At 35.2% G+C, this 26,090-nt stretch overlaps 1 protein-coding gene across 1 annotated transcript in view; it reads right to left on the reverse strand.

Annotated features, from left to right (window-relative positions):
* Positions 1-3,463: 3,463 nt before the first annotated feature.
* LOC107587168 (rho guanine nucleotide exchange factor 39-like) overlaps positions 3,464-26,090 on the reverse strand; it is a 67,801-nt gene continuing 45,174 nt past the window's right edge. Inside the window, exons 4-8 of the mRNA XM_016274835.1 lie at positions 18,827-19,020; positions 17,994-18,088; positions 10,254-10,374; positions 7,551-7,669; positions 3,464-3,570 (exon numbers count right to left, since the gene is read on the reverse strand). Coding sequence (XP_016130321.1) covers positions 3,504-3,570; positions 7,551-7,669; positions 10,254-10,374; positions 17,994-18,088; positions 18,827-19,020 — 596 coding nt within the window. The 3' untranslated portion in view covers positions 3,464-3,503. The remainder of the gene's footprint in view (positions 3,571-7,550; positions 7,670-10,253; positions 10,375-17,993; positions 18,089-18,826; positions 19,021-26,090) is intronic.

The following is a 26,090-nucleotide window of genomic DNA, read 5'->3' on the forward strand; positions in this document are numbered from 1 at the left end:
CAAGGACGACGAGATGAGGGTAATGTTATATTTAGGGGATCAATACCAGTTCTGAGAGTAAATATTTTAAATAAAAAGCGCTTTTACAAGACTGAAGAATCCTGTAGTGCTCGTCCTAGTCCTTCAAGTCTCCGGCTGAATCGAAACAAGTGAGCTTTAGCATTACCCATTTGAACAGATCAAAAGAAACGAGGTGGTGAGTTCACCCGAAGTCTTGTCTTAAGACTAAACCATAGATATAGAAAATGTGACCTCTCAACTTCCATGTAAAAGCGACGTCTCAATAGCACAGAAACCACGATTAGAAGGACAGCGCTACAAAGCTGCTTTTAAATGAGTTCAATCAACACCTTTGCAAACAAACACAAACGGCGAGAATACCTCCTGAACTCCTCATTATGTTGTGTTTGAAGCACCGATTGAATTGAACCCATCTGCTGTGTAAGCACAGGCCCATATAACAGCCCTGACACTATCGGCTACATAATGGCTCGGCTCCATTAACACGAGTCCTCCTCCGCTTTTTGAGGCTCTCTGCATGTAAAAGAGACGCGGCGGCCATGACCTTCTGACCCGCTCCGAGCGACGAGTTCCACCACAAAGCGAAGGATTAACCTCTTATATGGCACTTCTCTACGTCGATGTTGAGGACGTACAAATCCATTATAGAGCTGTACAAGTGTGCTAAAAACACGCCGTTTTATTACTATAAGGTTTAAACCACCTAGACCTAATGCTAGACAAGCAAATTCATGGTCAGGTATAGGGACAGGAAGATTTCATATAATCCAAATGCAAACTGGGCTTTACTTTTGAAATGTAATCAGTTACAGTGTAATTTATGATGTACTTTACAGTATGATGCATCTACGAATTTTAAATACCTTTTAAATTCCGATTTATTTTCCGTATTTAGACTGAATATGAATTGAGAAAGCAAACAGGAAGCAGAATTGCAATGCAGGAAGTAGAATTCAAATGAACAGAAATTCAATTAACAGTCACTTTTATTAGAAAATCAAAGTGTGTAAAAATACGTTTTGAATAGTGTAAAAAAAAAAAAAAACTTTAGTGTAAAAAACAAATTGCCTGTCTGCTATCTGTCGACAGTTGTGGCCAAAAGTTTTGGCAGTGACATAAACTGTGTTTTGCAAAGTTTGCTGCTTAAGCTGTTGTGGTGTTCATTCACATTGTTTCTAGATTATTGTGTAAATGTAAAAATACGTTTTGAATAGTGTAAAAAAAAAAAAACTTTAGTGTAAAAAACAAATTGCCTGTCTGCTATCTGTCGACAGTTGTGGCCAAAAGTTTTGGCAGTGACATAAACTGTGTTTTGCAAAGTTTGCTGCTTAAGCTGTTGTGGTGTTCATTCACATTGTTTCTAGATTATTGTGTAGAGTGATCAGATGCATTTTAAATAATGTCATTGACTTTTCACAAAAAAAAAAAAAAATCACTGTTTTTTGATCCTGACATAAAATGACCAGCTAACATTAACTGACTAACCATATCAGCAGCACACGTGAAAGTGTGAATGAGTACTAGTCAGGTAAAATCGCTATCATATTAATTAGTTTGTAAGAGCAGACTGATTGCTATAAAAGGAGGGAAGAAGCGCTTCCAATCATTGTGTTCTTGTTAGCAATGGTTACCTCCAAAGAAACATGTGCAGCCAACATTGCTTTGCATCAAAATGGCCTCACATGCAAGGAAATTGCCACAAAGAATCTTGCACCTGAAAGAACCATTTACCAGATAATCAAGAACTTCAAGGAGAGAGGTTCGACTGCAGTGAAGAAGTCTTCAGGACGTCCCAGAGTGTCCAGCATGCGCCAGGACCGTCTCCTCCAAATTGTGATCAACTCCGAGAACTAATAAGGGAAGAATGGATCGCCTTCAGTCAGGATTTGGCCCAGAAGCTAATATCCAGCATGTCAGAGCAAACTGCCGAGGTTATGAAGAACAAGGGTCAACACTGTAAATATTGACTGATTATAATTCTTTTGCCAATAAAAGCCTTTAAAACGTATGATATGCTTATTGTTTTTCAGTATACCATAGAAACATGGAAAAATAATCTACAAATACTGAAACGGCAAACTTTGCAAAACACAAAATTAATGTCACTGCCAAAACTTTTGGCCACGACTGCATTACAAATAGAACAACAGATAGAATGATAGATAGACAGATAGAATGACAGACTGAATTATGGACAGACAGACAGACAGTGATAGATAGAACAATATAAAGAATTATGCAAGACAGATAGAATGACAGATAAAATAGAACAGAAAAGAGAAAAGATAGAAAGATCAACAGAACAATGGATAGACAAAGGTGGATAGACAGAACGATACATTGAGCAAAAAACAGAGAAGGAAAGACAGAATTACAGAATACTAGACAAGACATCACTAGAATGATGGACAGACATATAGAGTGATAGAAAAATATAATTTTTCTATAAAATAGAAAAAAGACAGAATGATGGATAGATAAAATGATAAACAGAACAACAGACATACAGAACGATAGATAGAATGATGGATAGACAATAGATAGAGAGAATTATATAATGATAACTGTTTCCCATTTAAATAGTTTTAAATGTTATTTATTCCTGTGAGGTCAAAGCTGAATTTTCAGCAGCCATTAATCTGGAAATCATTCTAATATGCCGATTTTGCTGATTTCTAGAAAAGCCTGACAGGATAAATAGAATGATAGATACGGCAACTAGAACGATAGATAGATAGAACGATTGAACGACACAGATAGACAGACAGACTGAACGATAGATAGATAGAACGATAGATAGAACGATAGATAGATAGACAGACAGATGAAAGCTATTTTCATACGGTCCACTTTCACTTTCAATTCACTTTTACCATTTAAAATAACTAGTTTTATTTCACATTCATTGAGACACAATTTATAGAATTTTAATAATGCCCATAACACAGAAATAATTATCTGCTTATTGACTTCATTTCTCTGTTTGACGCTCGACAAATTGACCAAAATGTCCATCTGTAGTCAGGAAGACTACAGGGAGAAGAGTTGAGAAGAGAGGCACAACGTGAATCCCTTCTCAGCAGCTGCAGTAAATGGCGTTTAATAATAGGAATGATTTTATCCTCCCTCCCAACAGTCCTGCTCCACGTCTTAAGTAGCCACCATGATCCACACACAGCCAGCCCCGCCATCCATCATCCTCCAGCCCAATAAGTGACAACAATTTCCTCCTGAGTCCCCGTTAAAGGCAGTACTCCTGATTATCTGCACTCTCCGAGAATGGAGCTCTTCCACCGTGCCACTTAAGATCATCATACAATTACACGACCCCCGTGCGTCCTCGCTTTCCGAGAGCGGAGAGGCAGAATCGATGGGGGGACAATAGGAAACACAGTGATCAGGGCCTCAGAGGATGAGATCAGATCAAGGGCGTCTTTGAACATGCTGATTGAGATGTCAGCGCTCTGCAGTTTCGAGGGAAATTAGAGGATATCTCTGTGATAACTGGGTGGAGAAAATTCAGGGTGCGACACAAAGTCCTGTGGTTTGCTGCGGGACAAAAACAGCAAGAAAATACCTTATATTCGTTCAAAAGGCATCTTGTGAATCCGGTGTTAGGTGATCTTATAACAAGTGGTCAGTGCTCATATCAGGTATAAATGGAGTACAAAATGTTATGTGGTCAAATCATACATATCACATTTAAAAAGCAGAGTGAATGTGACTACACTGCATAAAAATAATAATGCATTCTAGAGGAATGACTCATTTCTTGTCAATCATCCACGGCACTACTTTGCCAGTTTCATTTGCTTTCGAAAGAAAGCAACTATCTGTCCAGAAAAAGTGTAAAAATACTGTACACTACTGTTTAAATGTTTGGGGTCTTTAAGATTTTTTAAAAATGTTTTTAAAGAAGTCACTTATGGTCACCAAGGCTGCATTTATTTGATCAAAAATTCAATAAAAACAGTAATATTGTGAAATATTACAATTTACGTTTCCTATTTACATATTTTTAAATGTCAAAAAGCTGAATTTTCAGCAGCCATTAATCTGGAAATCATTCTAATATGCTGATTTTGTGTACATTACATTTCTTATTATTATCGATGTTAAAACCAGCTGTGCTGCTTAATATTTTTGTGGAAACTGAGATACATTTTTTCAGCATTCTTTGACAAATAGAAAGTCCAAAAGAACAACCTTATATGAAATAAAAATATTTCGTGAAATTATAAATGTCTTTACTGTTAGTTTTGATCAGGTTAGCACATCCTTGCTGAATTATAATATTAATTTAAAATAAAATAATTTAAAAATGAATGCACGCTACTCAATAATAGTCTATTTGAGAGCAACAGTGTGCCAGCTTTTCCCTTTTAACTTTTTGTTCAAAATTAACATGACTTTATGCATTTAATTTTAAAGGGATAGTTCACCCAAAAATAAATTCTGTCATTAATTACTCGCCCTCCTGTTGTTCCAAACCCATAAGACCTTCGTTCATTTTCAGAATATAAATTAAGATAGTTTTGATGAAATCTGAGAGCTTTCTGACCCTGCATAGATAGCAACGCAACTGACACGTTCAAGGTCCAGAAAGGTAGTAAGGACATCATTAAAATAGTCCATGTGACATCAGTGGTTCAACCGTAATGTTATGAAGTTACGAGAATACTTTCTGTGCACAAAGAAAACTAAAATAACTTTATTAAACAATTTCTACTCTTCCGTGTCAGTCTTTGACACTAAAATTAAGGTTGAGCCACAGACAAACTATTTTAACGCTATCCTTACTACCTTAAACGTGTGAGCTGCGTTGCTGTCTATGGAGGGTCAGAAAGCGTTCCAAACCCATAAGACCTTCGTTCATTTTCAGAATATAAATTAAGATATTTTTGATGAAATCCGAGAGCTTTCTGACCCTGCATAGATAGCAACGCAACTGACACGTTCAAGGTCCAGAAAGGTAGTAAGGACATCATTAAAATAGTCCATGTGACATCAGTGGTTCAACCGTAATGTTATGAAGTTACGAGAATACTTTCTGTGCACAAAGAAAACTAAAATAACTTTATTAAACAATTTCTACTCTTCTGTGTCAGTCTTTGACACTAAAATTAAGGTTGAACCACAGACAAACTATTTTAACGCTATCCTTACTACCTTAAACGTGTGAGCTGCGTTGCTGTCTATGGAGGGTCAGAAAGCTCTTGGATTTCATCAAAAATATCTTAATTTGTGTTACGAAGATGAACAAAGGTCTTATGGGTTTGGAACAAAATGAGGGTGGGTAATTAATGACATTATTTCATTTCTGGGTGAACTATCCCTTTAAGTCCATAAAGTCTGGGGAAGCAGTTTAATTTTTAAAATACTGCATGTTGGCATTTAGCTTGGTATTTGCATTTTTCACAAGTTTGAGAAATATAATAATACTTCACATTTCAATCTTTTTTGGTTTACTTTTTGTGCTTTCTCAACAAGCAGCAATACACTGACAAAGTAATGTTCATTAATTAACATAAGCTTTCCTTGATAAAATATTGGTCAAATGACACTACAGGAGTAAAATCATGATCAAATCACCTAAAACTGATGCACAAAGACACATAAAGAGGGCCTGTAAACAAACAGGACTGTCATTTTGCATACGAATGAAAACTATGACAGGTGGGCGCTGGCTGAGGAATGTTCTTATAAAGAATAAATATAAAGACATAATTATCGTCATAGCAAGAATGACATTGTGTTTGTCTTCTTTCATGTTGGAAACTACATTTAATAAGTAGGAGTGACATAAAAGCCTAATTCAAGCAGCAATACACTGACAAAGTAATGTTCATTAATTAACATAAGCTTTCCTTGATAAAATATTGGTCAAATGACACTACAGGAGTAAAATCATGATCAAATCACCTAAAACTGATGCACAAAGACACATAAAGAGGGCCTGTAAACAAACAGGACTGTCATTTTGCATATGAATGAAAACTATGACAGGTGGGCGCTAGCTGAGGAATGTTCTTATAAAGAATAAATATAAAGACATAATTATCGTCATAGCAAGAATGACATTGTGTTTGTCTTCTTTCATGTTGGAAACTACATTTAATAAGTAGGAGTGACATAAAAGCCTAATTAAGATGGACTCGAGCAGCTTGATAAAGGAATGCCATGTAATTTTTGCTGGCTCTTAAGCATGTTCCAGTTCATTTCGCACCCTGTTACACTAATTAACGGCTGAGACCACGACCGCATGAAATTACAGCCAACAAAATCGGCGGCTTAACAAAAGGGATTTTGACAGTTCTTGGACAGTCTGAAGGCAGGTGTGAGCACGACATCAAACAATAAATACGTCTGTCATTGAGAGGCTCGGTACGCGCCGTACTCTGACTCCTCCAAAGCGAAGAAATACGGATGGAGAATTCAAGCATGAAAACCATAACCCGGTGGTGACAGCTTTCTGTTATCATGCCATCAAATGATTCCCAAAATCCTTCTTTAAAGTAAATCTACATAGTGCGATCAACAAAATGTGAAGTTGTAGAGTGATTTGACAGCTGAGCAGAAGACTGTGAAGTAGCCTGGCCTGTGTCAGAAGATACTGATGCATAACCAAAACGCTTTACATTCCCATCAAGAACTGACTGCATTTCAATGCTGCCATCGTGTTGATGCTGTCGATCCCGTAATCTCTTCATCAAAGCAGATGGTTTAAACTTTAAATGCACAAAAAACATCCGCTGACCAATCCATCTCATTGACTTGAAAATTCAATGGCTGAGGTACTCTGACATTTATTGAGATTAGAAGAAAACTTTGCACGTCAATTGCAATAAGTGGCTGAGGAGTCCATTAAACAGAACTAAATCAAAACATCTTTAGGTGAAGTGTGTCATTTATGCACCGCTACCATCACCAAATGGATAAATAAAGTAGAAATATATAAGTAATAAAGTTTTTCACAAACACTCATGTCTACGACTACAAAACAAAAACCTGCTATGAAATTATTCTCCTTTTCAGCTAGGGATGCACCAATATAATAATTATTTTCCATAACAATAAACATATTTTTTCATGTTATAGCTAGCTGATAACCAATTAAATTGATAAAACACTAAAATCCATAACTTTAAATGCAACATTTAGGCATCACAACATTATAATGTGAAGAAAGCGATATTCATTTTGACATTTGTTAAAGAGTACATTTAACACTGTTAAATTATTAGTGCATTTTACACAAATAATAACTTTTAGTCAATTTTAAACTTGAAGTGAGCATTAGATATGGGCAAAAGTCATCCAAATATTGAAATAAAAGAAATGAGCATGCATTAAATATTCTAAACCGGTTGATAAATGATAATATTTATCTAATAAAAACTGTAATTTTGCCCGACAACCGATAAATAAAAATGGCCAATAACCGATAAATAAATACTAATATCTGCCGATAACCAATAACTGTTGACTTTAAAGTTCAAATATTGTCACACGTGTCTTCGAGGACTTACTGCTGGATGCGCTGAAGAGGAAGCGTTAGCAAATCCTCAAGTTTCTGCTGATTGAGCTCAGGCCTGGACTCCTGGAGCTTTTTAAACCGTCTGAAGGCTTTGCTTTTCTTCACCTGAACCTGAGAAGGAAATGAACCATGAATCAAAGATCTGCTTCCATGAAAACAACTTGATACAACAGTAGCGCACATTTGATAATGCTAGCGATAACACTGTTTACCTCCCACCAACAGCATCTCCCCCGTAGATGATGCATGTGGCGTGATGTCTATTGAATTGTGCATTCAGTCTCGCTTGTGACTCAATCTCACTCATGCACAACGAGACATCTCTGTTTTCTCTTATCACAAGCTGTCTTCTGAATAGAGGCAACCTTGGTTTCATTATTAAATATACACTCACACGAACCATGTCAGGATAATGGCAGACAGAGTCTGCATTAGCATAGCAAAATATCACTTTTTTTATGCAAAATTTGTTTGGAATTGTGCTTCCCTCTGAGAAAAGCATAAGTCGTGCTACTTTTTTGTGCCAAGTAAATAATAAATAAACATATCAAGTACACAAAACAATCCATCATCTTCAAACGGCGCACACCGTGTACAACACCTGCTCGGGTAACATTTATGGCCGAAACAGCTGGGGTCTCCCTCTGAGAAACACAGCAACATTAAATCACCGCATGTTGGACATGCTGTGAGAGGAATCTTTTATTCAGGACAGTCAAAAATTTTTAAAAAAAATTATTCTCAGAATGAATCCTGTCAAATCCTGAAAGCTTTCCACATTTTAAAATAATAGGTAAGTCATCAAAACAATATTAAACAATATTAAAATTCTATTATTATATCAAACTAAAATGTAAATATTTTACCTGAATAAAAAAACATTAAAAATGTAAATCTATTTAATAAGTGAATTTAAGCATCTCAAAATTATAATGTACACCATGAAAAATATATTCATTTTGAGAGTTGCTAATGATTTGAATTTTTTTGTATTTTTAAAGATTACAAATGCTGTCATTTGACCTTTCTATTGATCTATTTCAAGATTCCTAAACAAAGCAGGACATTTGAATGTTTAACATTAAAATAGAACATTTATTTTAAATTGTAATAATATTTCATATATTTGATTTTCATTTATATTTGATCAAATAAATATATTTACACCAATAATAAAAAATAAATAAATAGATAAATATCCATACTGGCCAATAACTTAAATGGTACAGATATACTGTGCATTTCTAAAATAATTCAAAACTATCTTTTAACAGATTTAAGCGTCACATCATATATTATTATATATGTTCAATCAATGTTAAAAATGGTACTAAAAAGGAAATTAAAAATGTCAAATTAGCATGTAACAACCTGTAAAAAGCGCCACTGGTTGAGAAAACGTTGAGATCTTGGCCTAGATTGCTATTCTCTTATTCATTTCCATGCGACGGTGGGTTTTGAAGGACAAACCAGCCATGTTTGGATCATGTGACATGGCGAACACACCAGCCCATGTTCCAGCAATTACAGCCATGTAGGCCTAGCGGAGGAATCGATGCTAACTTAAACAGCTCAGTCTGCAATCAATGAGAACCAGTCAATTGGCCGCAGACGTATTCCTCCTCTTAATTAAGACATTAATATCTGTGAGGCTCCAGGCTTCCCCTCAGATAAATAAAACCAGATGCTAGCACGCGGCTTGGAAGAGCTTTGCTGCGAGGCTAACACTCGAGCATATATTCGGTATCAGACACAATTACTGGCATAGCACAAAACACGTTAATATGCCCCCTCAGTTCACCGCAAGCACACAGAATACAGAAGTTAGCATTAGCCAGGCGTGCCAATGATTCTTTAACCACTAACTGATTTGGTCGAACAAGGAATCAGTCATCCGTACACTTGGGTACAGGTGCCTTGCCGAGGGAGGAGCTAATTAGCAAAGAGAGAGACTCCCTATCACACTTTTTTTCCAGCCCACTGATGGAGGCTGCCCACTTAAGTCAGGCGTAATGAGATGGTAGTGTTGGACAAAATGGTACCGCTGGGCTTTGCCTGGAGAGATCTGTTTGCACAGAGTGTCATCCATAAGCCTTAATCAGGTAGGTGACTCCATTTTTTTTCACCGTTCCAAATGTCAATCATTCTGAATGACGATCTTTGAGTTACTGACCCAACATTGTGTCTTCTCTTCTTTTTTCCCCCCACAAGGTTGAGCCGAACAATGTGGTAGGGTGAAAAAAGCTGCCATAGATGAGGAATCGTACAATGATTTAATAGGTTTGGACCAATTAGAAGTAGAGCATGACATACTGTCAATCCTGCGCATTACCATAGATCTATAATGAATACATATTTATGATTTCATATCGATAGATGTAGCCACTGGCTTTTGTGTAAGGAGGTGACCTCTATCCAGGTAATAAGGCATTTACTTGCGAAAAGCCAATACCAGCGACCATTTGATTTCATAGCAGGTAAAAAAATGAACCTACCTTCAAATAGCAAATCATTATCAAAAGAAAAGGAAAATTGCACAATCTGTCAAATGTATTCATATTCGCCGTATATTCAAGGCTGTACAACATAAAGAGTCACATTTGTAAGGATGGCTGTCAATGTCAAATGCCGAGCATGTGAAGAGAAGTAAAAAGGGGGTCAAGTCTAACATATGAAACGTTTAACTTTAACTTACCATGAGGACTTTGTTAGCCGTCTGAATGTTGTCAACATACGTTTTGTACAACTGCAAATGAGTGCAAAACTCCTCAAACCCAATGCCAAATCTCCCCAGTTCTAGATGAGTGAGCAGGGTCCTGTTAAGAAGTAAAAATATTGTTTGCTTTATGCGGCGTAATTTAATCAGACTTCATTGAATTGATCATTCCTCAAACGTGCTGTAAAATAAAATAAATAATATATCGTGCACATACATTATAAATATGATATAATAAAATAAAAATATAAATATGATATAATAAAATATAAATTATATATAATATAGAAAAGTAAATATTTTAGAATTTTGACACTATATATAAATTAATAATTCCATTCATTATATTTAATAATTAAAATTCAATAACAACAAAATAGATAAATCTATAAGTAATAAATATTTTAATTATGTATGTATTTAGAAATACTTTTTTCAATTTTATATAAAAGCGCCACACACACATTAATGAATTAATTAAATAATGCATTGCATTTGTTAGTACTTAGTAATAAACAATATTTTGTAAAAAAAATAAATAAATTATATATATATATATATATATATATATATATATATATATATATATATATATGTATATATACCCTATGATGAAAATTACAGGCCTCTCTCATCTTTTTAAGTGGGAGAACTTGCACAATTGGTGGCTGACTAAATACTTTTTTTCCCCACTGTATATATATATATATATGTGTATTTTTTTTCATTAATTGTTTTTCTATTTAAGAATATATATATAAATTGGAAAAAGTTTTAAATGAAATGTTGTATATTATTTACTAACAAATTAATTAATTAAATAATAATACTTTTAATATTATTATTCATTATATTTTATTAAATTTTTAATTAATTCGTTTTATTTTTACTGTTGTTAAATTGCACAATTATATATTAAATCATACTTTCAAAGAACCGTCATACTGTGTCAAATCATCAACAATTAAGTACTGTTAACTCAAAAAACAAGTAACAGGGCCCACTTTCACGTTACCCTACCCTGCAGTCTTGCCACCGCACTCCAAACGCAATGATAACCCTGATACTGTTTTGGAAATCAAGGCACTTCTTGTCACAAATAATGAGGGGGGTTAGTTCAGAGGCAAGCGTATTTGCGAAAGGAAGTGTTTTTAGTCAGATTTGTGTGGTGTCATGCGAGGGCCCCTCCCTGTGGGTGACATACTTATTTGAGACAAGGGTGCTGAGCTTGTTCAGCAGCGTTTAATGAATACGGAATGCATTTGTCTTTACCGACCCAAGAGTATCATGTGATGTACAAACAATGAACTTCAAACCAACTGCAAGCAATTCTTGTAAACTTAAATATAGCAGACAGATATTTTCTTAGAATGTCATCGTATTACTGTCGCCTTTGAGGCTGCCATCATTTTGAAGGTTTTACGGAAAACTGGGAATGATTGGTTTGCATTGTACTCAGGTTATATAATCACTTATAAGACTGTATAAAAAAAATCTAATTAAAAATACAAATTTTCTCATCCTCATGTTGTTCCAAACATGCATGACTTTGTTCTGTGGAACACAAAAGGAGAAGTTTTGAAAAATGTCCAGGTTGCTCTTTTCCATACAACGAAAGAGGAAGGTGTCAAGCTCTACAAAGAAAAGAAAAAAAACTGATGCCATACAAGTTTGTGTGAAAAACAGTCCAAAAGAGTGCTATGAAACTGGTAGCTGCAGTTACCATCAGTTTTGGGGGTAACGCATTACAAGTAATGCGAGTTATGTAATCAGATTACTTTTTTCAAGTAACTAGTAAAGTAACGCATTACTTTCAAATTCACTTTTTCAAATAAGGCTTATTAATTTCACTTTCGGTGTGAAAGGGCCTTTAAATTAGCCAAAAATAGAACTTTTGAGATTTTTGTTATTAAAAATAAATAAGCATCAGCTCAGGTGACAAAAAGTATCACAAAAGTAATGTAAAGCATTACTTTGTAAAAAAGTAACTAAGTACAAATTTAGGTTAAAAACTACAATGGCTTATAAATTCAGATGCGTTCATACAATTTTTTTTTCCTACTATAAAGTGCATATTGTGTATGATAATTTATTTTATTTTTTTTACATCTACGGCTCACCTCCTGTCCTTGTTCTCTGTTTTTCTGCGCTACAACTAGTCCAAGATAAAAAGTGTTTGTTTGCTTGTTCAGCAGCGTTTAATGAATACGGAATTTATTTGTCTTTACCGACCCAAGAGTATCATGTGATGTACAAACAATGAACTTCAAACCAACTGCAAACAATTCTTGTAAACTTAAATATAGCAGACAGATATTTTCTTAGAATGTCATCGTAATACTGTCGCCTTTGAGGCTGCCATCATTTTGAAGGTTTTACGGAAAACTGGGAATGATTGGTTTGCATTGTCCTCGGGTTATATAATCACTTATAAGACTGTATAAAAAAAAATTATTGAAATAATACATCAGAAATGTAAGCATAAAATGTAAAATAAAAAAAATCTAATTAAAAATACAAATTTTCTCATCCTCATGTTGTTCCAAACATGCATGACTTTGTTCTGTGGAACACAAAAGGAGAAGTTTTGAAAAATGTCCAGGTTGCTCTTTTCCATACAACGAAAGAGGAAGGTGTCAAGCTCTACAAAGAAAAGAAAAAAAAACTGATGCCATACAAGTTTGTGTGAAAAACAGTCCAAAAGAGTGCTATGAAACTGGTAGCTGCAGTCACCATCAGTTTTGGGGGTAACGCATTACAAGTAATGCGAGTTATGTAATCAGATTACTTTTTTCAAGTAACTAGTAAAGTAACGCATTACTTTCAAATTCACTTTTTCAAATAAGGCTTATTAATTTCACTTTTGGTGTGAAAGGGCCTTTAAATTAGCCAAAAATAGAACTTTTGAGATTTTTGTTATTAAAAATAAATAAGCATCAGCTCAGGTGACAAAAAGTATCACAAAAGTAACATAAAGCATTACTTTGTAAAAAAGTAACTAAGTACAAATTTAGGTTAAAAACTACAATGGCTTATAAATTCAGATGCGTTCATACAATTTTTTTTTCCTACTATAAAGTGCATATTGTGTATGATAATTTATTTTTTTTTTTTTTACATCTACGGCTCACCTCCTGTCCTTGTTCTCTGTTTTTCTGCGCTACAACTAGTCCAAGATAAAAAGTGATGATTTCAGCTAAGGATTCAAATAACCTTCAGCAGCCAGCGCAGATATCAACATGCATCTGAAGAAGCTTCCTGATAACGATGTGGTTTTGGAGAACGCGAGCACTTTATTCGTTTTAATCAGTCAGCCGCTGCTGTCTGTTCACAGATCTAAATTGAGAGACTGCCATTACGCTTCACCCGGCACTTCAATAACCGATTCTAATGATGATATATGGTAACCGAGCACCGATTTATCCAATACATCGGGCTCTGAAACTCAGCCCTCCATCTTCATTCAGCCACTGTTTGTAGAGAGGCCCGTCAATCAGGCATTGATGGGAGCCTCGGGGACCCACAGTGATTCATTATTCAGACAATTTTATGATTCTCAATCAACAGGGTCTGGATGAGGCCCTTAAAGGCTGTGAGTAGTTCCCCTTTCAGTCGTTTGGTAATATGTACACAACAAAACCACGCTGTATTAACTCGTATGAAAACTTTGGCCAATTCAGGACTAATGAAATCTCCTCACTATGTTTTTCCTGTTAGGTAACATCTCTCTGAGCTGGTCAGGTAAATTTTCTAAGATTGATCATGTTGTTAAATATATCAAACACCGCTCTTCTGCACTGAGGAGCAATGATCTCTCTAACGTAAGCTTGAAGGTCTTAATAAAAAGCTTGAAGCGTGTTCGCTTACAGGCTATTGGGCATTTGGAGAGGCATGCTTTTCTATTTTTGCTTTCAGATGTGGTACATCAAAACACAAAACGCTTCACGAGAGCTCTGTGCCATAGATAGCCTCAGATAAAATGAACAAGAACAGGCTTCTTGACACCTGTGAGTTAATTTGTTGTTAGTCTGCCCAGCCCGCATGGGCAGATCAATGCCGACTGCTCTTCAGGCCAGTTTTTCTGATGTATTATTTCATCTCCAGCGCCTTGTTTCCAGCGGCTCTGGCTTTTCATTTGCTCAAGCTGTCATAAATGCCCCACAAGCAGAGTGTCTAATCATCTGTATGCGGAAGAGTCACAGCTGGGTTTCACGACTTAGCATGACCACTCTACCACCGCTAAAAAACAAAGACATTATCAAAGTCATCATGGAATTTCATATTATTGTAGACTATATATCTACACCTCAGACTGAAATGACTGATTCGTTCTTTTTAGCTGACATCGCAAATATCTCTAATTTTCCAACCCACTGCCCTTGTCAAAAGTGTCGGTACTTCAGTTGCTACCAAAATTAAAAACATTTTAGTATAATTTGCATATTTGCATCCATGCCCTGCAAGCACTCATGCCTGTTATTTTAGTATTATTTGTAGACTATTGCAGCATTTATTACTAGTTTGAAGGAGCTTTTATTTATTGCTTTTATCTATATAAGTTTTAGGCATTTTTATACGCATTTGTCTTTTTGTTTTTTTATATTTCATTAAATGTAATGCAAATCACTCAAATAAAAGCATCTGCCAAATGCATAAATGTAAAACATTTTTATTTCAAATTTTGTACTTTAATGTATTTATTTCAGTTATTCACCAAAGCAAAATTTAAATTTTTTTTAAGTTACATTTTTTCATCTTCTGTTTATATTTTATTTAAGCTTTATTTCAGTTACCGAAGACAATTTTTAAAGAATTTTACAATAACAACACTGGTTCACTATCAAATCCATTTATTGGTAAATTAATGTTTATTTTAAGAGAGTGTAAAAGTTTCGGACAAAAACAAAAAGGACTTAATACATTTTTATAAACAGCCGCTGCTGTCTGTTCACAGATCTAAATTGAGAGACTGCCATTACGCTTCACCCGGCACTTCAATAACCGATTCTAATGATGATATATGGTAACCGAGCACCGATTTATCCAATACATCGGGGTCTGAAACTCAGCCCTCCATCTTCATTCAGCCACTGTTTGTAGAGAGGCCCGTCAATCAGGCATTGATGGGAGCCTCGGGGACCCACGGTGATTCATTATTCAGACAATTTTATGATTCTCAATCAACAGGGTCTGGATGAGGCCCTTAAAGGCTGTGAGTAGTTCCCCTTTCAGTCGTTTCGTAATATGTACACAACAAAACCACGCTGTATTAACTCGTATGAAAACTTTGGCCAATTCAGGACTAATGAAATCTCCTCACTATGTTTTTCCTGTTAGGTAACATCTCTCTGAGCTTGTCAGGTAAATTTTCTAAGATTGATCATGTTGTTAAATATATCAAACACTACTCTTCTGCACTGAGGAGCAATGATCTCTCAAACGTAAGCTTGAAGGTCTTAATAAAAAGCTTGAAGCGTGTTCGCTTACAGGCTATTGGGCATTTGGAGAGGCATGCTTTTCTATTTTTGCTTTCAGATGTGGTACATCAAAACACAAAACGCTTCACGAGAGCTCTGTGCCATAGATAGCCTCAGATAAAATGAACAAGAACAGGCTTCTTGACACCTGTGAGTTAATTTGTTGTTAGTCTGCCCAGCCCGCATGGGCAGATCAATGCCGACTGCTCTTCAGGCCAGTTTTTCTGATGTATTATTTCATCTCCAGCGCCTTGTTTCCAGCGGCTCTGGCTTTTCATTTGCTCAAGCTGTCATAAATGCCCCACAAGCAGAGTGTCTAATCGTCTGTATGCGGAAGAGTCACAGCTGGGTTTCACGACTTAGCATGACCACTCTACCACCGCTAAAAAACAAAGACATTATCAAAGTCATCATGGAATTTCATATTATTGTAGACTATATATCTACACCTCAGACTGAAATGACTGATTCGTTCTTTTTAGCTGACATCGCAAATATCTCTAATTTTCCAACCCACTGCCCTTGTCAAAAGTGTCGGTACTTCAGTTGCTACCAAAATTAAAAACATTTTAGTATAATTTGCATATTTGCATCCATGCCCTGCAAGCACTCATGCCTGTTATTTTAGTATTATTTGTAGACTATTGCAGCATTTATTACTAGTTTGAAGGAGCTTTTATTTATTGCTTTTATCTATATAAGTTTTAGGCATTTTTATACGCATTTGTCTTTTTGTTTTTTTATATTTCATTAAATGTAATGCAAATCACTCAAATAAAAGCATCTGCCAAATGCATAAATGTAAAACATTTTTATTTCAAATTTTGTACTTTAATGTATTTATTTCAGTTATTCACCAAAGCAAAATTTAAATTTTTTTTAAGTTACATTTTTTCATCTTCTGTTTATATTTTATTTAAGCTTTATTTCAGTTACCGAAGACAATTTTTAAAGAATTTTACAATAACAACACTGGTTCACTATCAAATCCATTTATTGGTAAATTAATGTTTATTTTAAGAGAGTGTAAAAGTTTCGGACAAAAACAAAAAGGACTTAATACATTTTTATAAATTATTAGATCCAAATACAGCTCAACAGAGCTGCTGCTGTCTATGCAGTTAATATTAACAAAGGAATGTTGATCCCCAAAAAACTGTTTTCAATTATTTCCAGATATATACAGACTGTTTACTGGTTTGATTACCATTAAAAAAAAAAAAAAAAAAATAATAATAATAAATAAATAAATAAAATACATTTTGAAAAATTCAAGAAAAAATCTGGTAGGATTAAAAAAAAAACATTATATTATTTTAATTTAATTTGTTAATATTAATGTTATTATATCAATAATATACTATTTTGTCTGAATTCAATAGCATTTTATGGTACTGACTATCACAAAACTTCCCATAGAGTATAATGTTAACAATGCCAAGGTTATTATAAATTTGTTCCTAAAATACTGACAAAGCTTGAACGCCCTGTCTTGCTTTGAATAAAAGCATTTGTCAAAAACATAAGAACAAAAAGTACATTACAACTACTGAAATGTTGGTATCATAACAAGATCTTATAGGATAAAATCAGGTCCTGCATTAATGAATTTATATTGAATATCCAGTGTTATCCAATATTCAATATCCAGTGTATACTCAGAAGTGCAAAAAACCTGACTGCAGTGCAAACTTGAAATGGGTTGCGAACGGTGTTTCATGTTTCTGACATTTGTGTTTCTGACTTTAAACTTTGTATTGAATAGCCTGATGCCTATAACTGGCGAATCAGCTAGAGTAGTGGAAAGACTGTGAGTATCAGTAACGAACGCATGGTAATGAACACTTTCATTAAAAATACAATGTTTAAAACCTCAGCGATTGCAAACGCTTATTTTTATCAACACATAAGGCTTAGAAAACACAAAAACGGCGGCCATTATGAACAGGCCGCCATCACCTCTGATGGTAACAGTGGCGGGATAACGTGAAATACTTTGGAGAAAGTGCATCTGTAAGCCTAAATCCAGCATCCGCATCGATTCTCAATCCAATTAAAGAGAATAACATAAGATAAGGCACACCAGGCAATCTCCAAGTTCTCAAACTTGATTCTCCTGTTAGACCCCAATTAATACTCCTCTACCCTATCGTCCTTTTTAAACGGTATCAAAGCCAGCCACCCTCAGCCGTCTCTCTCCCCTGAGAGCGAATATTCACTTAATTATTCAAAGGATACTTACTGGTTTATTAAATGAATGGATTTAATTGAACTGAAGATGCTTTCTCTAATGTCCTGCCTGAGGGTTCCTTTGGCCTTCAAGATCTCCACAAAGTACTGGAGAAAAGAAAGAGACAGGAGGGAGAGAAAATTAAATTTTCAGACGCCACTCGTACATGACTCTTCATCTTACCGAGAGTGTCACCTCTCGTCGCACACCCTTGAGACAAAGCGAGAACAAATCTGTGGAGAGCCAAGCATTTTGCAGCAATGACATCTCAATTACCTCTAACGGCTTAATATGAGCCGCATATCTAACACAACTCCACCAGAGGCGGGAGGCGACGTGGTTTGGTTTCTCAAAATAAGTTGCGTTTTAACGGTCAACTGTTTAATTAGCTGCGGCATTCGAAAACAATAAGACCGACGTGCGAGTTCGCTCTGTTAGCTTTGCAAATTCAAATGCCAATTATTTTGATATAAAACAAAATGCGCACAGAAATGGCACGGAAAACTCAGTGATCTTAAAGGTAAAACTAATTAGCTGCAAAAAAAAGCCTTGAACAGGTTATAAACTATGAATTTCAAAAGAATAACCCTGTGATGGTGTCAAGGACCACTCAATGAACGGAAAACCTTGTGCTGTTGAAACAGTGAATAAAGCTCTCGAAGATAATTAGAATTTCAGATTTGGATTAATTAGGATATTCTGATGATCAACGCATTTTTCTGTTTCTATGACTAAATCCATCCGTGACAAGACAAGTGATTCTCCATCAGTGTATTGTTTGATACAAGATCGACCAATTCAGCCCATGAGCGTTTGTGTAATGTTGTGCCTGTAGAGAGACTAACCGTGACGACTAGATCCAGCTGTTCGCAGTATCTTTGTTCACTCAGGACCAGCTCGCGGGCCGTGCGGCTCCTCTTCCTCTCCCAGCGGTCCCGCTGCTCCTGAATGCTCCGCAGATGCCCATGGGGGTGAACGGACTCGGAGCAAAACTCATGACCAACCAGTTGAGGGTGCTGACTCCAGATCAGTGTTATAGCTACAAAACAGAAAACCACTATTAAACAGACATCAAATTACCGGTTGTTGACCAAAATAAAAATGTAATGACGATAAATGAAATCTACATGTTTATATTTAATATATATATCTGAAGTTGAAAATTTTATTTGTATTTTACTTAAATACATATATACTTAAATACTAACTTTCAAATTATTTATTATATATTTGTGTGTGTGTGTGTGTTCGTATATCTATATATACGAACACACACACACACACACTAATACATACACAATATACACACAATACATTGATATGTATATGTGATATGTATATTTTCACATACAATAACATTTTACATATAATAAAATTTTTATTTTTAAGAATTCATTATTTGACCAATTAATTTAATAATAATAGTTGTATAAATTGTTGATTATTGTTTATGATACAACTTATAGAATTGTATAAAGTTCTTAAATAGAACTAATATAAAGTAAATGGGAAATATTTCAAATATGAAATTACTTTGTTTAATTTCTTTCACTGAGTTTGCTCATATTCATATTTTTAAAATAATTTATAATTTGATATAAAATAAGTGAATTAGACTTTTTTCTGATTTCATCAAATTCAATATACTGTATATTCATGTGTAAGAAATTATAATACATTCAAATATTTTAATAATGATTTTATTTAATTATTTCAGTCTTGTTTCATTGCATTTGCTTATATTAGTATTTTTAATCATTCATAATTTGATAAAACTGTATAATTTTTATGATATATTTTTACTAGTGCTGTCAAACTATTAATCGTGATTAATCACATCCAAAATAAAAGTTTTAGTTTACATAATGTATGTGTACTCCGTATATTTATTATGCATATATAAATGCACACACATACAGTATATTTTGAAAATATTTACATGTATTTATATGTATAAATTTATATTCATAAAAATATACACACACTACACACATATTATGTAAACAAAACCTTTTATTTTGGATGCGATTAATCATTTGACAGCACTAATTTTTACATATTGTAGTCTAACTTATAGAATTCTATATAGTACTTATTAAAATAAAAACAAATGAAAATATTTAAAATATTAAATAATTTTAGGAGCAGCTTCACATCTTTTGTTGACTTCATTAATCAACAAGCTTTTTTTATTTTATTTTTTTATAAAAGTACTTATTTAGTCAATTTCATAATTTACATTACTAGGGTGTTGAAAATCCATATTTTGACATTTCTAAATTACAATCAATACAGTCCAATAACTAAGCAAATGCCATTGGCTAAACAGACCTAGTATGAGGGACGACCAGCTATTCAGTCCCCTATGAATTCGTAATGAGAAACAAACAACATATGCAGAGGGTAAGCCTCCAATTAAGAGAAGCCAAACCTACACACATCCCAACAACACTGAACAACACACACTCTTGATCTATGACTTAGTGCATGCTTTCTCTCTCTCTCTCTCTCAGCTAAGTAAAGTCTCAGTCTCTCCATCATGACTCCCTCCCCCAGCCGGTGGTGCCGTCCCTCGACTCCAGGGTGTCCTCTCTGCACTGCCTCATTAGTGTCAGTTCTAATGGAGCATCAGGGCCAGAAAGAGGAACGAGACCAACACTTTAACAGCAATTAACCCTTGTTCCCTCCCGAGGGAGGCTGGCGTCAGCCCTTCTATAACACACTGTAAACAAGGCAACCCGATCAACCCAAAAAGACTAAGAGGTGTGCATACGGGTATCCACGAGGAGCGAAAGCACCAAAAAATCCCATCCCATCTGCCTCTGTGGTGCCCGTCCCCATGTTTGTACAAAACCTCCATAAAACGTGAAATGCATCCCCTGAAGTTCCTCGTGCCCCATGCAGCCTCTGCTAAGTGCTGCGTCTGAAGCCACGGTCCATTTTTACCAGCAACTTACTGTAAATTGCATCACTCTTGAGTCTCGACACTCAAATAAGCAGTCAATTTCGAGAAATATTGCAGCATTTTAGGCCCAGTGAAGCCAATTAGGAAAAAAGCCAGCTGAAGAGGACTGGGGTCAGGAGTACCTAGTTAAAAAGACTAAATATGGAGCAACCAGCAGGGTTTGTTTGCATAACTCAGCGCTTATATTAAACAAGACCACTTTCTTTTGTTCAGGATAAGGTTTTATGCATACATAAGGAAAATTACACAGACAAACCCTGGTTTTCTTTACAAACACTCTTGTATCTGAATATTAAGGTGTTGGGTAACACCTGCAAATAAAGCAGTGCAGCATCATCAGCATTCGCAAGTCCACAGATCTGCTTCCCAGAAGAGCCACATGGATGAGGGGTGGAGCTGGAGCATGTCCAAATATTCCCACTCACTGTTATTGCTCTGATGGTTTCGGTAAGATCTACAGTGCCATTATAACTGGAATGATATTACACTTTTTGTTAATATTTAAAATCTGTCATTCCCAAGACGAATTGATGCTGTATTGGCCGCAAAAGGAGGCCCTACACCATACTAATAAATTATTGTGGTCTAAAACCAGGTGTTTCAGTTTCATTGTCCAACCCCTGTATATGACACAAGATAGTTATAGAAGTTCATAGAACTGACTCCGCAACAGCTGAGTAAAACCGTTTCACCTAAGCATTATCGTATCGCATATCGCATTATTTAATGAGTTATCGCATTTTTCTTCAATATCGCACAGCCCTAGCATCAAGTATCAATCTTTAGTATTAAGTACAAACAAATATAGCCTACTTTAAACATACTTAGATTTAAGGGTCTCTTAGATCCTAAAAAGAACCCGAGGGTTAAATAACTACGTAGCTTTACTTGCTTTTAAGTTGATTAACAATGAAATTCCTTTTGACACCATGTATAATAAAAACTATTTAATGTCAACAGGCAGGAAGTGACTGGCCTGCTGCTTTTAATGCGTTTGTGAAAGCAAATTGTTGATTTTCAAATCACAAAATATCAAAAACACAGAATTTCGGCTCCTATTTGCATAACTATTTTCAAAACAGATTTTAAAAGATAGACACAAACATACGAGGTCACCATAAGCAAAGACTGACTATTTTCATTGAGTCACCGCTCGCGACCAAAACGTAACGTTAGGAGATTTGGAGACAATACTGCATATCGAGTATGACATATCTGAATTACGCATTAAGAATGAACACTTTTTCGCATGACTGAACTCAAAAACACTGTAGAAGTAGCCTACACTTCTGTTGTCACGTGTTCTTGAGAATAAAACTAGACTGTAAAATAGGCTATAGCCTATATAGCTAACTTCATGATCCAGTTACCATTTATAAAATCGTATATAAAACGATATAGAACGTATAAACGCAAAAACATTCCATACCTGATGTTGTTCGTTCTTTTCAAATTGAATACAGGCGCTCTTTCTTACACTCTCAGAAGTTCCGGGTTTTTCTGCGCTCTGATTGGTGCTCACAAACATCGAAACTTGAGCCGTCCCCCGTGACGCCATCATGAAATTGAGTAGATTCGGCGCTAGGGGTCATTTCACCAAAAGCCTGCTTTCTGTACCCATTGCGTGTAAAACAATTACATTCATTTAAAGGTGGGAAAGCTAACAGTTAAACGAATCATTTTTATAAACAATTCATCTTATTTCTCAAAGACACATAAGTAATACTTCATAGGATATCATATTTATATGTAATATTCATCCTAATAGTCATTCTTTGTCTGACAGAGTGCATAGAATGAAAGGTATTCTTTAAAAAAATCACACAATTTATAGAATAACCCTGAGAGATCTTAGTAGGCTATTATTGACTGACCACAGGCAGGTTCAAGAGGAAAACTCTTGTGAGTGGATAGATTATTTGTTTGTTTGTTTGTGATCATTAAGAACAAGATGGAGCACACATGAGAAACATACTTTAATGCTACACAATTTCTGTCAAAACTCAAACTTATATAATGGGCCTCCAGAAGTGTGTAAGGCATGTTAGGTGAATCCAATCCAACAGCTTCAAAGCGCAAAACAGAAAAGAAAAAAATACTAAATATATCTTCTAAATAAGACCAAGCATTATTTTTACATTTAACTTTTGCATCCTAGGAGCTAAGAAAGGGAGTTTAGTCTATACTCCTGATGATTCGTCTTAGGAAATGAAGGGAGGAGAAAACACATCTCAGCAAATTTCTGCTAATTATACAAAAGTGTTAGCAAGATGAAAGTGATGCCCTGTGATCAGGCTTGGCACAGTAATAGCCCCTAACTCCTCATAGACAGTCCCTCTAATATAAAGAAATCCATCAGGACCCCCAAGTTCTGAAGTGCAAGCATCATCTTCTCAAACTATTTGCTTCTCCTTCCCCTTCCCACAAACAAAAAGCTTGCAGCCCGACATCAGCGAGAACACTGACATCTAGTGTTGCCTGTGTGGCTATCTGAGAGTATCCAGCCTCTGACCAACATGACAGATGCAGCATCTGCATGTAAAACATGACCAGGCCTAATTTGATAGTGCTCTTGCATAAGAAACTTTTTAAGGAACTAAAATGAGACATGATTAGAATGCATGATCTTCTCGTAAAGGGATAGGGATTCACCCAAAAATGAAAAATCTGTCATCATTTACTCAACCTCATGTTATTCCAAAACTGTATGACTGACTGACTTCCGTTTTTGTGTAGTGAAAGTCAATGATATGGAAGCTTTCTGCTGCATTGAGATAAAAAATATATATAATTATATTAATAACAATAAAAAGGTAATTGTAAAAAAACAATTCAGACCTTTCTTCCTCACAATTCTGAGCTCATATTTAGTCACTTGGCAGTTGCTTTTATCCAAAGCGGCTCACAAACGAGGACAATAGAACCAATCAAACCAACAAAAGAGCAACAATATGTATAGTGCTGTGACAAGTCCTGGTGAGTTTCACAATTCTGACATTTTTATATCTCACAGTTCTGAAGTCTGAATTGCAAAATATGAACTCTGAGAAGCCTGAGAGGTTTGAATTGTGAGATACATTTTTAATTATTTATTCCATGATAGAAACAAAAACACAGAATAGCGAGATGTAAACTCAGAATTCAGAGGATTTGTTTTTTCAGAAATATATAAACTAAGAATTATGAGATATTGTGAAAAAGTCCGAATTCTGAGTGCATATTTAGCAATTCTGATTTATTTATTATTGTTGTTGTTGTTGTTTCTTTTATTTTTATTTATTTTGGTGAGACTTAAACCTCAGATATAAGTTTATGTATTTATTTGTTTGTTTGGTCAGAATTGTGATAAAAAGTTGCTGTTATGTTTTGTTTTAATTATTATTATTATTATTATTATTTTAAATTCCATTCCGGAAACAGACTTTCATACAAGGAGGTCCAAAACAACAATGGATTATTTTCACATAGTTTTGGAAAACTGATAAATAAATCATGTATATGTACAAGCTATTAAATACACTGTACTGCATGGCTTTAGTTTAATGGGATAGTTCAGCCAAAATGAAAATTATGTCACCCTCATGTCATTCCAAACCCATAGGACTTTTTCATAGTGTTTTTGCCAATACAATGAAAGTCAATGAGGTCCAAAACATCATAGAGCCTGGAAATATCTTCTTCTGTATTCCACAGAATTCAAATATGGGTTTGGAACAACATGAGGCTGACAGAATTTTCATTTTTGGCTGAACTATCCTATTAAAACCATGCAGGACACAGTGTACATACAATGTACTGTAGAACTCAACATATGCTCATTAATACGACAACACTTACACAGTGTGCAATGTTCCTGATAACATAAGGACTTTTTCTCTAGTGCCAGATGAGACCTTGCCCTTGAGTTATGTTTTCTCGGTGAGCTGAAACTCTTTGTGAACATACCTGAGACATCAATGTCAGAAGCAATAACTTCGTCAGGTACAACTAAAGTCTATAGATAAACGAAAACGGTAATTCTGCCGTATTTTCAGTTAGTTTTTGAAAAAACAACACCATGTATAATATACATATAAGCTATTAAATATTACAGCAACACTCAAGAAGGTGGAAAAGAGGAGCACTGCGAATCGCCAAACTGATAAAATACATCTTTAATGAGAGATTCATTCAAATGTAAAATGTATGACAACATTGGCGGCTCTGCTCTTTATTGTTTTAAATTTTATTGTGTTTCCAGAACATTTGGTATTATAATAATTGGCCCCAAAACAGACCTGTGCAAATTAGGCCCATTTTGCCTCCAGGCTATTGAGGCATGAACAGTCAGAGACACCGCAGACAAAGGGTCCTTTTTCACCTGAGGAGAGAGGAGGGGGAAAAAAGCGGTAGGAGCGTCAATAATCTACACAAGTAAAGCAAGTCTCCCAAGGTTTTTCAGCCCTGTGGTGCATTATTCATACTCACCGTAGCCAGAGGACTCTTAATTGACCCTTGCTCCTCGCAAAACTTCATGAGATGAAAGAATGCAATGTTTTGTAATTCAACTTTTTTTCTGAGTCCCCCTCACTCCAACTCAATAGTATTGGATTTCTGTTCATGAATTATTCAGAAGCAAAAAAGAGAGGTAACCCTAAGCTTAGAGATGTCAAAAGAAACTATGCTGCAACTGCAGAACATATCGAATCACTTAGACAAAAACAAACACGGGCCCCATCACAACAAATAGTGTTCGGGGCCTCGCGATGCCAGAGCCTTTTGAGGAATTTACAGGTCAATATCCTTATTTAACAGCCGTGATGAGAGCAAGGAAAGGGACTTTTCATTTTTAACAAATGACGCCTGCTGTGCGACCGGACGTTAAGTGGCTTCATGAACACAGACTGTTTGCTGCTGAAGTACATGATCGTTCTCGTTAGTCTTAATTACAGGGATTAGAGGCTAGAAATTGTTTCAAACGTCTCCCAGGCGGCTTTACAGTGATATTACAGATCCCATGAAATCGGTTTTAGGGCTTTTGATCCAAATCTGTTAACTTGGAGGTCAGATATGCAATTTTAGTTTTGTCTTTTGATGAAAATTTCCTTTAAATTTAGTCAATATTCTGTCATGATAAATAAATTACAAGAATAAATAAAATAATA

The sequence above is a fragment of the Sinocyclocheilus grahami genome, unplaced genomic scaffold (genome assembly GCF_001515645.1).
Source record: "Sinocyclocheilus grahami isolate Dianchi unplaced genomic scaffold, SAMN03320097.WGS_v1.1 scaffold90.1, whole genome shotgun sequence".
NCBI classification, from domain to species: Eukaryota; Metazoa; Chordata; class Actinopteri; order Cypriniformes; family Cyprinidae; genus Sinocyclocheilus; species Sinocyclocheilus grahami.